Source organism: Mandrillus leucophaeus, unplaced genomic scaffold (assembly GCF_000951045.1).
Source record: "Mandrillus leucophaeus isolate KB7577 unplaced genomic scaffold, Mleu.le_1.0 Scaffold74, whole genome shotgun sequence".
Lineage (NCBI taxonomy): Eukaryota > Metazoa > Chordata > Mammalia > Primates > Cercopithecidae > Mandrillus > Mandrillus leucophaeus.
The window spans coordinates 3,254,502-3,269,370 of record NW_012108030.1 but is presented as its reverse complement, the minus strand read 5'-3'; the positions used below and the strand labels follow the sequence as shown (position 1 = coordinate 3,269,370).

General features: G+C 51.7%; 1 protein-coding gene across 1 annotated transcript in view; it reads right to left on the bottom strand.

Annotated features, from left to right (window-relative positions):
- Positions 1-211: 211 nt before the first annotated feature.
- NOSIP (nitric oxide synthase interacting protein) overlaps positions 212-14,869 on the bottom strand; it is a 25,484-nt gene continuing 10,826 nt past the window's right edge. Inside the window, exons 2-9 of the mRNA XM_011966033.1 lie at positions 5,125-5,195; positions 4,480-4,585; positions 3,432-3,513; positions 1,603-1,762; positions 1,388-1,506; positions 1,062-1,249; positions 832-940; positions 212-319 (exon numbers count right to left, since the gene is read on the bottom strand). Of these exons, the coding sequence (XP_011821423.1) occupies positions 248-319; positions 832-940; positions 1,062-1,249; positions 1,388-1,506; positions 1,603-1,762; positions 3,432-3,513; positions 4,480-4,585; positions 5,125-5,194 (906 nt within the window). The 5' untranslated portion in view covers position 5,195 and the 3' untranslated portion in view covers positions 212-247. The remainder of the gene's footprint in view (positions 320-831; positions 941-1,061; positions 1,250-1,387; positions 1,507-1,602; positions 1,763-3,431; positions 3,514-4,479; positions 4,586-5,124; positions 5,196-14,869) is intronic.

The following is a 14,869-nucleotide window of genomic DNA, read 5'->3' as shown; positions in this document are numbered from 1 at the left end:
GGCCTCGGCCTCCCAAAAGTGCTGGGATTACAGGCGTGAGCCACCGTGCCTGGCCAGATTTTGTTCTTAATGTGAGACCACATTCAATATGCTTAGCTCGTTCTTTCAAACTCCAGCGTGCGCTGTAGGAGCGCTGTTTGCACGGCCCCGCATCCTCGCCTGCCCTGTCCCCAGGGCGCCCACGCCGCGAATGAAGGCGCCACGTCCTTGAGCACCCAAGCCGGTTTATTTGGTCTCCCGCATACACTCAGGCCTGCATCACCGGCCGCGATTTCTCCGCTTGCAGCTTTACTCCGGAGCCCGCGAAGCCGGTACCGCCCTGGGGGAGGTAGAGAGAAGGGCAAGGTGGAGGCCGGCCCGGGGGTGATCGGTGGGGCTCCAGGTGGTAGTGGGGATTCCTAAGCGGGTCAAGGTGAAGCGGGTTGCTGGCTAAGGAGTAAGAGTTAGGGAGGGGGCGAAGAGTAGGAGTTGGGGGGGGCGAGGCGACCGCAGTGGGCATGGACGGACAGGGCGCAGGGCACAGGGAAGAGGGTAGAGAGTGGCGGGGAGGGGCCTTGGGAGGGGACGTGTGAAGGAGAGGGGTGGAGCCTTGGAGGGATGGAGGCAGGGGAGGGGCGGGGCCTTAAAAAATAGGGCGGGGACGGGGCCTCGGAAAAGGAAGGAGGAGGCGGGGCCTGGGAGAGCAGGAGGAAATTGGGGGCCTTACAGAGCAGAGAAGGCGGCGGGGCCTTGGAGAGCTGGAGGAAGGGGAGGGGACGAGGCCTTGGAGGGGGTGAAGGGGAGGGGCGGGGCCTTGGAGTGCTGCGGGAAGGGCAGGGGTGGGACTCTCACCCGCTGCAGCACGATGATGTCGCGGTCTGTGAGTTTGTCTCCAGTCACAGGGTCCACCATGTCCTTCCGAATCAGCTTCTCCACGCATTCGAGGGTGACCACAGCCCCACTGCGGTGAGGGCGAAGGTGGGAGACTGATCAGAGGCCGTCCTGGAGACCTACTGGCCCCAAAGCCGGCCCGCCCCGCAGGTTCCCAGGTGGTCCCTTTCCTCCCCTCCTAGGTGACTCACGAGGGCCGCAGCACAGCGCAGGGGGTGGCGTTGCTCAGGCTGTCGCGGGTCACGGCGCACACGTAGCGCTCGCTGCGCGTGATGAGCCCCACGCGGTCCACGGAGCTGTCGAGTGGTGTGAAGTGCACGGGCGTCAGGTCTGACATGCGCAGGGGCTTCCCCGACATGGGGCAGGTCACCGTGCGGGACTGCAAGGGGCGGAGAGAGGCAGGCTCAGTAGGCAGGGCTGGCGCAGGTGGAGAGCGGGTGGTCCCTGTGCGTGAGAAGGACGCTGGGGGACCCTGGCGCCCTGGCACAGTGCGTGCAGGGGCGCTGTGGGGGCTCACCGGCTTCTCCAGCTTGGTGGCCTTGGCTTCGGGCGTCAGTGACGGGATCCAGAAGCTGGGCAGCACTTTGTCCTTGTCCTTACTTGGAGGACCCACACTGGGCCCAGGTTGGGCATCATCTGTGGGGGAAGAAAGGGACTCAGATGCCGCCCCCTGGGCCCGCCCAGCCCGCGGCGCCCCGCCCCCCAACCCACCACAAGCGCACTCTGAGTCACCTGGGCTGGTGCCCGAGAGGGCCTTGGCTGTGAAAGGGTTGAGAGGCCGGCTTACGATGGCGGACTCCTTCTCCAGGAAGCCCCGCACATGGTCCTGCGAGGCCGCCCGCTGAAGCTCCTTCTGCTCCTCCCGCCGGGTGCCCCGCTGCTTCTCGTAGGCCTGCGGGGGGCGGAAAGTAGGCTGAGCATCTGCCCTTGAGGGTGGGTTTGGACCACCCTGGGGGTTTGGAGGTATCTTCCTCTCATTTCACAGGTAGGTAAACTGAAGCCTACACAGTGGAGGCAGTATCTGGCAGAGGGTGGTAACTGCCTGGGCGGGTGTGAACCTTACTGCGTTGTATAGCCAGAGCGCCAGACTCAAAGCCCATCTCTGTCACTCTGTGGCCTGAGTGAGCACTATGACCTCTCCTGGCCTCAGTTTCTTCATCTGTAAAACAGGCTAACAGTGGTGACCCACCTCGGCGGCTCACTGAAGGTTACATAAGGTGAGTGTTTAAAGCATGGAGAGCCTCACCTGGCACTCAGCTAAGCGTTTAATTAATGTCACCTGCTGGCCAATTAGGTTTACTATACAGTGCATGCCCCAGACCGTGTTTGGGACGGGGGATGTAGACTCCAGGTCTAAGGGAATGCTGAGGAGCCCAGTCTACAGACGGGCAGGGAGTGAGGACGGGAGGAGTGAAGCCACGTCCTGAGCTCAGCCCCGCCTGGCGCACAGCAGGTGCCTAGGTGGTGCTGCAGTTCGAGACCAACCTGGGCCACCCAGCTGAGTGAGGAGGTAACAGTGACAGTGATGGATGCTCAGGAGGGCCTCCGACATGACCACCAGGCTGTGTGGAGGACATGGGCACGGGGGAGCCACTTGCTCAGGACAAAAAGCCCAATAAGCACGTGACCTGTAGTGTTTCCTCAGTGCCAACAAACAGGCAGGGGAAGAGGGGGACAGACCCACTGTGCCTCAAATGGGGATAAACAGGGCCCCTCCTACCCATCAAATGGCTTTGTCCATGGAAGGCCAGGCCAGGTTCCCAGTAAAACGCGTTGAGAATGCTCATCTGCCTGCACCTCCCAGGTTCCCTGCTGTGTCCTCTGATTTGGCCTTGTCAGCCCATTTTACAGATGATGAAACTGAGGCCCAGAAAAATGAAGTGATGTCGATTCATTTAGCACATCTTTTTTTTTTTTTTTCTTTTTTTTTTAAACAGAATCTCGCTTTGTCACCCAGGCTGAAGTGCAGTGATGCCATCTCAGCTTATTGCAACCTCTACCTCACGGGTTCAAGCGATTCTCCTGCCTCAGCTTCCTGAGTAGGTGGGATTACAGGCACCTGCTATGCCCAGCTAATTTTTTTTTTTTTTTTTTGTTTTTTTAGTAGAGACAGGGTTTCACCATGTTGGCCAGGCTGACCTCTAACTCCTGACCTCAAGTGATCTGCCTGCCTCGGCCTCCCAAAGTGCTGGGATTACAGGTGTGAGCCACCGCTGCCAGCCCATTTAGCACATCTTTACTAAGGACCTAAGCCGCAGGGGGGAAAACTCGAAGTCCAGAAGGGAAAGTGGGCGTGTGTCAGACAGCCACAGGTAGAGTTACAACTATGCCAAGTGCTAACAGAAGAGGTGACTGGGGCAGATCCAGGGGACTGGCAGGAGCTCAGAGGAGGCAGCACCTGGGCTGAAATCGGTGAGGAGGATTTGGCCGGAAGCAGGAGGGGAACGGTGTACCAGGCAGAGGGAACTGAGACTGGAGGGCTCCAAGTGGCTCTGCCTGTGAGCTCAGATTCAAAAGCTCCTGCCTGCCTGCCTGTGCCTCCTTCTCCCCATCCCCATCACCTTCATCTGCCGGGCGATCTCCTTCTTCTGGTGCAGAATGTACTCCAGGATGGCCTCACGCTCATACAGGTAGCCATCTGGGCTGCAAAGATAGGGTGCAATGAGGAAGAAAGAAAGTGATCCTCCCGCCTCGGCCTCCTGAAGTGCTGGGATTACAGGCAGGAGCCATCATGATCAGCCCCAAGTTCAATTATTCGCTAGAATTCACAGAACTCAGCAAAGCTGTTACACTCATGGTGATAGTTCACTGCAGTGAAAGGATGCAGACTAAAATCAGCAAAGGAAAAAGGCATGTGGGGCAGAATCTAATAGAGACCAGATTTCAGCTTGCAGCTGTCCTCTCCCAATAGAGTTGCAGGGAAAGTGCTTCATTCTCGCAGCAACAATGTGTGCCACATGTTGTTGCAGCCAAGAGTTCGAGACCAGCCTGGGCAACAAAGTGAGATCCCCTGTCTACAAAAAACAAACAAAAAAGCCAGGTGTGGTAGTGCACACCCATGGTTCCAGCTACTCAGGGGGCTGAGGCAGGAGGATCATCTGAGCCTGGGAGATCAGTGAGCCAAGATCTCCTCATTGCACTCCAGCCTGGACAACAAAGTGAAGACTCTGTCTCAAAAAAAAAAAAAAAAAAGAAAGAAAAAAAGAAACTGAAGTTGGCCTTGGGGGCCCTGATCATTACTGTCGTCTACAAAATATACCACTAATTGAGCACGTATTTAGTGCCTGGACTCAGCACCTGTTAAGCCTTTGTCCTACCATCACAGGCAGGTCATGGGAAGTATCTGAAGGTGAGCTGCTCCGATGGCCTCGGCAGTGCTCCAAGAGCCCTACACCCCATTAGAAATATGTTCCTTTCCATCTGTTCCACACTATGAAACGACACTAGGATCATGCCCATGTCCCAGGTCAGAAAACAGAGGCTCTGAGGATAAACTGCTCGTCCAGGGTTCCCTGGCTGTGCAGGTGGCCAGGCCCACACACACAGCCTCCTCCTGGCGGTTCCCTTGCCCTCCCCACCCAGACCTACCCATCCCTCTTCCCAGCTCACGTGACAACAGGATCGTGGCAAGGCTGCAGGGACAGACAACAGCAGTCGAAGTCCTTCACAGCATCCCGGCTCAGTCGAATGTTCTGGGTCCCATAGCCTGAGGCCGCTGGGGACAGAGATGGGCAGAGTGATGGAGGGGCAGAGCGACAGGAGACATGCCCGTCTCCAAAGCCCCAGAGAGAGCGGCAGAGAGACAACGGGGTGGTGGGGGTGGGGGACTCAGAGAGAAACAGGCAGTTGGGAGCCGCTGTCTGTGTGCTGGGGCCATGGGCTGAACCCACAGGGAGGTGTCAACCCTGGAGGGTGAGAGGCAAACAGGCCTGGTCACTGAGTGGCAGCTCAGTGGAGGGGCTGACGGCTGACTCCCCTCCACCCTTCTGGCTGTGACCAAGCTCCAGTGCCTGTCCCTCTTTGGGCCTCAGTTTCTTCTTTTGGAACATGGGATAACAACAGCGCCATCCCTGACACTCTTGTTGGGAGGAGTGAGTTCATGCGCAGAAGGCAGGGAACACAGTGCCAGGCCACATGGGGGCGTGGGATCACCCGGCCATCAGTGTGTGTCGGGGGCGGGAGAGAGACATCCGGCACGAGGGGAGATGGTGACTCCAAGACACATCCATGCCCCGCCCTGCCCTAGCCCTGCACCTGTGTCCTTCTTCTTCTCGTGGTAGGTGTAGACGGCCCCCGCGGTGCAGTTCTTGCCGTGCCGTGTCATCCTGGGGAGGAAGGGACAGTGGCAGGGCCGTGGTGACCGGAGGCAGGCAGCACAGGGAAGACCTCTACAGCCCTCAGAGCTGATCTGTCCCCTCGATGGGAAAGCGGAGGTGGAGAAGCGGGGTGAGGTGGAGGAGAGGGAGGGCATGTGGTCGCCAGGCCTCCTCCTGGAAGTCCCCCTTCCAGACTCACCTAGACTCATTTATATATGAAAATAGCACCTTTACCAACAGAATTCTTTGTTTGGAGGGAAGAGGGCGGGGATCCAGGGTTCAAATTCTACCCACTACTTCAGATTAGCTGGGGTGGTGGCTGTGCCATTTAATGGAGGCAGAAAAAAAAAGACACTAAGGGGGCCACTACTGTTGATGAATCCACTCCACCTTCCCTTCCCCTCTCGTATCTGTAGGCTCTGACTGAGGCCAAGGCGTGGACCAGCCCCGTGATTGGCTCAAGGCTTGGCACTTAGCCAAGGCTTGACCCAATCGCTGCCTACCAGTCCACTAGCGATTGGATCTAGCGTCTGTGATTATATCTCAGATCGACCAATCAGAGGGCAGGTCAGAGTAGGGCTCTGTGGCTAGGGGAAGAGCTACCTCCACTCCCACTGCGGGTAAAGGAGGAAGAGAAGACCCCAGAATCCTGGAGCTCAATTCAAAAAGCAAAACTTTTTTATTCTGTAAGTTTTCAAACACATACAAAACCAGAATAGTGTAAGGAACCCCATGTACCCATGTCCTGAGGTCCAGCAGCTGTCAACATCTTGCCACCCTACTTTGATACCTTTGATCATTCCCCATACTTGAGTGCAAGCCCCACCCTTTTAAAAGACTTTATTGAGACATAATTCACATACCATAAAATTAACCCTTTTTTTTTTTTTTTTGAGACGGAGTTTCGCTCATGTTGCCCAGACTGGAATGTAATGGCATGATCTTGGCTCACTGAAACCTCCGCCTCCCAAGTTCAAGCGATTCTCCTGCCTCAGCCTCCCAAATAGCAGGGATTACAGGTGCCTGCCACCACACCTGGCTAATTTTTTTGTATTTTTAGTAGAGATGGGGTTTCACCCTGTTGGCCAGGCTGGTCTTGAACTCCTGACCTCAGATGATCCACCTGCTTCAGTCTCCCAAAGTGTTGGGATTACAGGCGTGAGCCACCGCGCCTGGCCCCTGCATGCTTTTTTATCCCTTAAAAGGATTCAGAGCCAGGCTCAGGGCTCACGCCTGTAATCCCAAAACTTTGGGAGGCCGAAGCAAGAGGACTGCTTGAGTCCACAAGATAGAGATGAGCCTAGGCAACACGGCAAGATCCATCTCTATTAAATTTAAAAAGAAATAAGTTGATGGCCGGGTGCAGTGGCTGACACCTGTAATCCCAACACTTTGAAAAGCCGAGGTGGGGGCAGATCATGAGGCCAAGAGATCAAGATCATTCTGGCCAACATGGTGAAACCCTGTCTCTACTAAAAATACAAAAATTAGCTGGGCGTGGTGCAGGCCTGCAATCCCAGCTATTCGGGAGGCTGAGGCAGAAGAATCGCTTGAACCCAGGAGGTGCAGGTTGCAGCGAGCTGAGATTGCACCACTGGACTCCAGCCTGGTGACACAGTGAGACAAAGAAAGAAGAAAAGAAAAGAAAAAAAAAAAAGAAAGGAAAGAAAGAAGGAAGGAAGGAAGGAAGGAAACAAAGAAAGAATCTAGTAACATTATATACTAGTCTCACTCATCTCTAAGTTGCCACCTAAAAATTCTCCCAAGCTTAAACAGTTGCAAAGGATACAATTTCCAGCAACGTAAATGTGTAGCTAATGGAATCTAAATACTGTAATGATTTGAGACCATTTGAAAAATGCAAGAAAAAGCTCTGCTTTAACAGCAGAAAATTGTACATGTCCTGTTTTTCTCTTTGAACTTGTATTTCTGTTCCACTTCCCTCTCTGCCACCCATTTTTAATCTAGCATCGTTGTTTTTTTTTTTTGAGACAGGGACTCGCTCTGTTGTCCAGGCTGGAGTGCAGTGGTACAATCACAGCTCACTGCAGCGTTGACCTCCTGGGCTCAAGTGATTCTCCTGCTTCAGCCACCCGAGTAGCTGGGACTACAGGCATGTGCCACCATGCCCAAGTAATTTTTGTATTTTTAGTAGAGATGGGGTTTTGCCATGTTGCCCAGGCTGGCCTCAAACTCCTGGACTCAAGTGAACTCCTGGCCTCCCAAAATGTTGGGATTATAGGTGTGAGCCACTGCGCCTGGCACATCCTATTTTTTGTGCTTGAAAATTCTTTTGTTTTGAGACGGACTTTTGCTCTTGTTGCCCAAGCTGGAGTGCAATGGAGTGATCTCAACTCACTGCAACCTCCGCCTCTTGGGTTCAAGCAATTCTCCTGCCTCAGCCTCCTAAATTGCTGGGATTACAGGTGCACGCCACCACACCTGGCTAATTTTTTTGTATTGTTAGCAAAAATGGGGTTTCACCATGTTGGCCAGGCTGGTCTTGAACTCCTGACCTCAGGTGATCCACCTGCCTCGGCCTCCCAAAGTGCTGGGATTACAGGTGTGAGCCACTGCACCTGGCCTGAAAATACTTGCTTTAGTGATCACCCTGTTATATATCTCTGCAAGAAAAAAAAATATGGATAGGAAATCCTTTTAAACATTTCCCATCGTTCCTAGGCTATAAGAGTCCAATATTATTCTAGCAGCGGTTCTCAAAGTGTGGGTCCTACGACCCACACTTTGGGTCCTAGGTGTGGTCCCCCAACACATTTCTAGGGAGTCTGCAAAGTCAAAACTGTTATCTTAATAATACTAAGACATTATTTGCCTTTTTCATTCTCATTCTTTCACAAGTACACCAGAGGCTCCATGAGGTGTGATACTGCAACACTAAATTAGTAGTAATTTGTTACAACAATGATAGGAAACTAATATAGTCACCAGGGAAACGCACATTAAAACTTCACTGAGGGCTGAGCGCAGTGGCTCACACCTGTAATCTCAGCACTTTGGAGGCTGAGGCAGGCAGATCACTTGAGGTCAGGAGTTTGAGACCAGCCTGGCCACCATGGCGAAACTCCATCTCTACTAAAAATACAAAAAGTTAGCCAGGCGTGGTGGTGCGCGCCTGTAATCCCAGCTACTGGGGAGGCTGAGGCATGAGAATCACCTGAACTCGGGAGGCAGAGGTTGCAGTGAGCCAAGATTGCACCACTACACTCTAGCCTGGGGGACAGAGCGAGACTCCATCTCAAACAAAACAAAACAAAACAAAACAAAACTTCACTGAGATACCTCCCCCCACGTACCACAAGGGCTGCAATTAGACAGAGGGGTGCAGGCAAGGACACGGAGCTACTAGAACCCTCATGCACTGCTGGGGGAGTGCAGACAAGCACAACCACTTTGGAAAGCAACTGTCAGTTATCTACTGAAGCCAGGCATATGCCAATCCTATGAGCCAGCAATTCCTCTCCCACATATACACCTAACAGAAGGGTACTCCTGTTTACAAGACACATACTGCCCTATTCTCAATGGCTCACAAACTAGAAACTACCCCACCCCCGTCAGCACAGAGTAGATAAAGAAACTGGGCCATAGTCACATAATGGAAACGCCCAGCAATCACACAACAGCCTACTGTCATACCCATAGTATAGCTGAATCTCACAGACGCCGTGCAGGCCAGACACCAGACATGCAAAAGAAAACTTACTGGATGGTCCCATTCATGTGAAGTTAAAAAACTCACAAAGTAATTATGACATTAGAAGTTATGTGTGGGTGGGTGTGGTGGTTCGCACCTGAAGTACAAGCACTTGGGGAGGCCAAGGCAGGAGGATCGTTTGAGCCCAGGAATTTGAGACCTGCCTCAGCAACACAGCAAAACCTTGTCACTACGAAACATAGAAAAATCAGCTGGGCATGGTGGTGCACGCCTGTAGTCGCAGCTACTTGGGAGTCTGAGATGGATCACCTGAGCCCAGGGAGGTCAACGCTGCAGTGAGCCATGATTGGGCCACTGCACTCCAGCCTGGGAGTCAGAGTGAGACCCTGTCTCAAAAAAACAAAAAAAAAGTCAGGTGCCTTTGGGAGGCGGAAGGTGGGGTGACTGGGAGGGGCACAGGTAGCCTCTGGGAGGCTGGGAATGTTGTTTCTTGTTCTGGGTGCTGGTTACATGGGTGTGTTTGCCCTGAAACTCGCTGGGTTAGACAGTTATGCTTTCTGTACTTCTTGGTACATGTTATAAAAAGAAATTGGCTGGGCGCCATGGTGCATGCCCAGCCAATGTCTTTGGCTATAATCTCAGCACTTCAGGAGGCTGAAGCTGGAGGATCACTTGAGCTCAGGAGTTCGAGACTAGCCTGGGCAACATATTGAGACGCCATCTCTACAAAAAAAAAAGTATATAAGGTGGGCGCAGTGGCTCGCGCTTGTAATCCCAGCACTTTGGGAGGCCGAGGCAGGTGGATCATGAGGTCAGGAGATCGAGACCATCCTGGGCAATTCAGTGAAAGCCTGTCTCCACTAAAAAATACAAAAAACTAGCCGGGCATGGTGGTGGGTGCCTGTAGTTCCAGCTACTCAGGAGGCTGAGGCAGGAGAATGGCGTGAACCCGGGAGGCGGAGCTTGTAGTGAGCCGAGATCGCGCCACTACACTCCAGCCTGGGCGACAGAGCAAGACTCCGTCTCAAAAAAAAAAAAAAAGAAAGAAATCAATGGCTCCATCTTGGCCATCATTCCCCCTCAGCCCACCAGGCACGTCCTTGGTCTCTATGTGGCTACAGATTCGTCCCTGCATGAACGCGACTCTTGGATTTGACACCTGTGGACAGACATCCTTGTCCATTATGACAAAGCAGTTTGGTACCCAATGTGTAGTATGTGTCCAAGGATGTTTTTCAGATAAATTCTTTTTTCCTTTCTTTCTTCCTTTTTTTTCTTTTTGAGACGGAGTGTCATTCTGTCATCCAGGCTGGAGTGCAGTGGCGTGATCTTTGCTCACTGCAACCTCTGCTGCCCGGGTTCACGCCATTCTCCTGCCTCAGCCTCTCGAATAGCTGGGACTACAGGCGCCTGCCACCTCGCCCGGCTAGTTTTTTGTATTTTTTAGTGGAGACGGGGTTTCGCTGAGTTAGCCAGGATGGTCTCGATCTCCAGATCTCGTGATCTGCCCGCCTTGGCTTCCCAAAGTGCTGCGATTACAGGTATGAGCCACTGCGCCCGGCCTTTTCTTTCTTTTAAGACAGGGTCTCACTCTGTCATCTAGGCTGAATGCAGTGGTGCAATCATAGCTCACTGCAGCCCCAAACTCCTGGGCTCAAGTGATCCTCTCACCATAGTCTCCCAAGTAGCTGGGAATACAGGCATGTATCACCACGCCCAGCTAACTTTTTATCCAGACGGAGTCTTGCTATGTTGTCCAGGTTGGTCTTGAACTCCTGGGCTCAAGCGGTCCTCCTGCTTTGGCCTCCCAAAGTGCTAGGGTGACAGGGTATGAGCCACTGCACCCAACCCTGCTTTTAAGATAATTTTTAAAGTGGAATCACTAGTTCAAAGGGTGTGTGCATTTAAAATGTGGTTAGAGGCTGGGCTGAGTGCAGTGGTGTTTACAACTAATTGATCACAACCAGTTACAGATTTCTTTGTTCCTTCTCTACTTCCACTGCTTCACTTGACCAGCCAAAAACATATATACACACATATACATATATACACACATATACATATATATACACATATACATATATACACACATCTACATATATACATATACATATATACATATATACACACACATATATATATATATTTTTTGAGACAGAGTCTCGCTGTCGCCCAGGCTGGAGTACAATGGCATGATCTTGGCTCACTGCAACCTCTGCCTCCCAGGTTCAAGCAAATTCTCCTGCCACAGCCTCCTGAGTAGCTGGGATTATAGGCAGGCGCCACCGCGCCCAGCTAATTTTTGTATTTTTAGTAGAGACAGGGTTTCGCCATGTTGGCCAGGCTAGTCTTGAACTCCTGACCTCAGGTGGTCCTCCTGCCTCAGCCTCCCAAAGTGCTGGGATTACAGGCATGAGCCACCATGCCCAGCCAAAAAATGTTTTTGCTAGAATTTCCTAGTTGCTCTCCATACAGACTGCACAGGTCTCTATACCTCCAACAACATGAGAGAGCCACTCCGCACAACTTTGCCACAGGGCTTCGTGGGGCCGGCTCTGAGCTGTGCCTGGGTCAGCCAGGAGCCTCCTGTACTGTGCTGTGGAAAATGTGGCAGCAGTGAGAGGCTGGGAGAAGATATCTGTAATGCCTACAATCGACAAGGGACTAATATCATTTTTATTTTTATTTTATTTATTTTGAGACAGAGTCTTGCTCTGTCACCCACGTTGGAGTGCAGTAGCACATTCCTGGCTCACTGAAACCTCTCTGCCTCCTGTGTTCAAGTGATTCTCCTGCCTCAGCCTCCCAAGCAGCTAGGATTACAGGTGCCTGCCACCAGGCCCGGCTAATTTTTTTGTTTTGTTTTTTTTTTTTTTTTTAGTAGAGACGGGGTTTCACCATGTTGGCCAGGCTGGTCTTGAACTCCTGACCTCAGGTGATCCGGTCGCCTTGGCTTCCCAAAGTGCTGGGATTACAGGCATGAGCCACTGCACCCTGCCAACAAGGGACTAATATCTAGAATGGTCAGTTCTACTATAATGCATGCATTCATAAAAATCACAGCAATATGCAAAATCCTGCAGTCAAAACCACAGGGCTTACAGAGAAAACAGGATTGTGTCACGATCCTCGTAAACTTTGTCAGTGATGCTTAAAGAAAAAGACAAGAACGGAATACAAAAGGAGAGAACAGTTTCACACAGGCGAGGTGGTTAAGACATACCAACATACTCCAAAATATATGGCACTTGACCTTGACAAAGACTTGAAGTTTGTTATGGCAATGGGTGTGGGGTGGAGGGAGCAGCTTGTGAATTACTGTGATGTGGTGGAAGGAGGGTTATCTGAGATCTGATGGAAAGTCCTAGTACCAGATGTGGATGGGTGTGGCTCCTAACACCCGGAGAACTGCGGCGGTGGTATTTGTTTGAAGTGCCGTGTATGTGTGCTTTGTGTATTCCTACACACACACTTATAGCAGAGTGCAGTTTCCTGGATTCACCTTGGATGAGCATAAGCAAATGTGAAATTGGGGTTATGCTCAAATTGTTCCCTGATATATCAACTGCATTGGAATAAATTCACATTTTCAAAATAAGTATTATAGTAGAACTGATGGTACATGAAACTTCAGCAAATCAAAAAGAAAATAAAAGCCACTCCAATAGAAAGATGACTAAAAGAGGCTGGGTGCCATAGCTCATGCCTGTAATCCCAACACTTTGGGAGGCCAAGGCGGGAAGACTGCTTAAGGCCAGGAGTTCAAGACCAGCCTGGGCAATATAGTTAGACTCCATCTCTAAAAAAAAAAAAAAAAAAAAATTGTTTATTATTTTTTCTTGAGAAGGAGTCTTGCTGTCACCAGGCTGGAGGGCAGTGGCATGATCTTGGCTCACTGCAACCTCTTGGCTCACTGCAACCTCCGCATCCCAGGTTCAAGCAATTCGCTTGCCTCAGCCTCCTGAGTAGCTGGGACCACAGGCGTGCACCACCACACCCGGCTAATTTTTGTATTTTTAGCACAGATGGGCTTTCGCCATGTTGGTCACACTGGTCTTGAACTCCTGACCTCGTGATCTGCCCGCCTTGGACTCCCAAAGTGCTGGGATTACTGGTGTGAGCCCACTGCGCCCAGCCTGGGAGGATCTTTAAATCATAGTGCTTGATGAGAAAAGAGTAAAACGAGCTCAATACCATGTAGGCACAGGAAATCTACAGGTGCAATTATACTTTTTTTTTTTTTTTTTGAGACGGAATCTTGCTCTGTCGCCCAGTTTGGATTGCAGTGGCACAATCTAGGCTCACTGCAGGCTCCACCTCCTGGGTTCATGCCATTCTCCCGCCTCAGCCTCTGGAGTAGCTGGGACTACAGCGCCCGCCACCAGGCCCAGCTAATTTTTTAAAATTTTTTTTAGTAGAGACGGGGTTTCACCATGTTAGCCAGGATGGTCTCGATCTCCTGACCTCGTGATCCTCCCACCTCGGCCTCCCAAAGTGCTGCAATTACAGGCATGAGCCACCGTGCCCAGCCTACAATGATACATTTTAAAGAACACTTGGCCAGGCACGGTGGCTCACGCCTGTAATCCCAGCACTTTAGGAGGCCGAGGCAGGCGGATCACCTGAGGCAAGAGTTTGAGACCCGCCTGGCCAACATGGTGAAACCCCGTTTCTACTAAAAATACAAAAATTAGCCGGGCGTGGTGGCAGGCACCTGTAATCTCAGCTACTCAGGAGTCTGAGGCAAGAGAATCGCTTGAACCCAGGAGGTGGAGGTTGCATTGAACTGAGATCGCGCCATCACACTCCAGCCTGGGGGACAAAAGCGACACTTCGCCTCAAACAACAACAACAACAACAACAACAACAAAAACACTTGCGGGACGGGCGAGGTGGCTCACGCCTGAGGCCAGCAGATCACCTGAGGTCAGGAGTTCAAGACCAGCCTGGCCAACATGGTAAAACCCTGTCTCTACCAAAAATACAAAAATTAGCCGGGTGCAGTGGGTGCCCGTAATCCCAGCTACTTGGGAGGCTGAGGCACGAGAATCGCTTGAACCCAGGAGGCGGAGGTTGCAGTGAGCCGAGATTGTGCCAATGCACTCCAGCCTGGGTGACAGAGACTAGTCTCAAAAAATAAAGAATAAAAAATAAAGAACACTTGCAGACAAAAGGCTCCACATTACACATATTAGTTGTATTCAGGAAAGATTGTCTCCTGCTCTCAACTAGGCTGCAAGTAAGATCCAGAAGTTGGGGTGGGGAGCACAACCAAGGGTCCCACCGATGTAAAAAGCAACTTCATCTCTATCGCCCCCTTCTGGTTGCTTTGAGAAACTTGCCTTTCCCATTCAAAACTTGAAACACAAACCTCTGGGAGCTATGGAGCTCTCTCTCCCCCTACTGGCGTCTTCTCAGAAGCCACTCTGGGTTTTATGTATATTTACACATAATGAACGCAAAGACCTTTACAGTTGGATGCGTTTTGACAAATGTATACACCCTTGTGACCTATGGAGATACAGAACCTTCCTATCACCCTAAATACCCCCTCACGCCCATTCCTGATCAATGTGCCCCTTGAGGCAGACAGGGCTGCTTGCAGAAGGGGACCTTGATCAAATACCCCAACTTGACCCAGGGTCCCCTCCACGTGCCAGGCTCCTCCTCCGACTTCCCCCTGACCGCCAAACTTCTCAGTGAACGTCCAGCACCTGTTGCCTCCCCTCACTCACCTGCCACCCGCTCCCCAGCCCCCACAACTGCCACTCATGAAGGTCACGGTGACCTTCTCGTGGACACATTCCCCACTCTATTCTTAGTTGTCAACTCCCTTGACCCTCTGCGGTATTTGGCTGTAGGCACCTTGGCTTTCCCAGAGATGAGCTTGCTTGCTGTTTTGTGGCCAAGAACTGAGGTTTCAACACAGATGGGAACATTTTCCCTCCAAAAATGGGAGGAACAGCTATAGAGGGAGCATTTAAACTTTTTTCAATTTTTTTTTTTT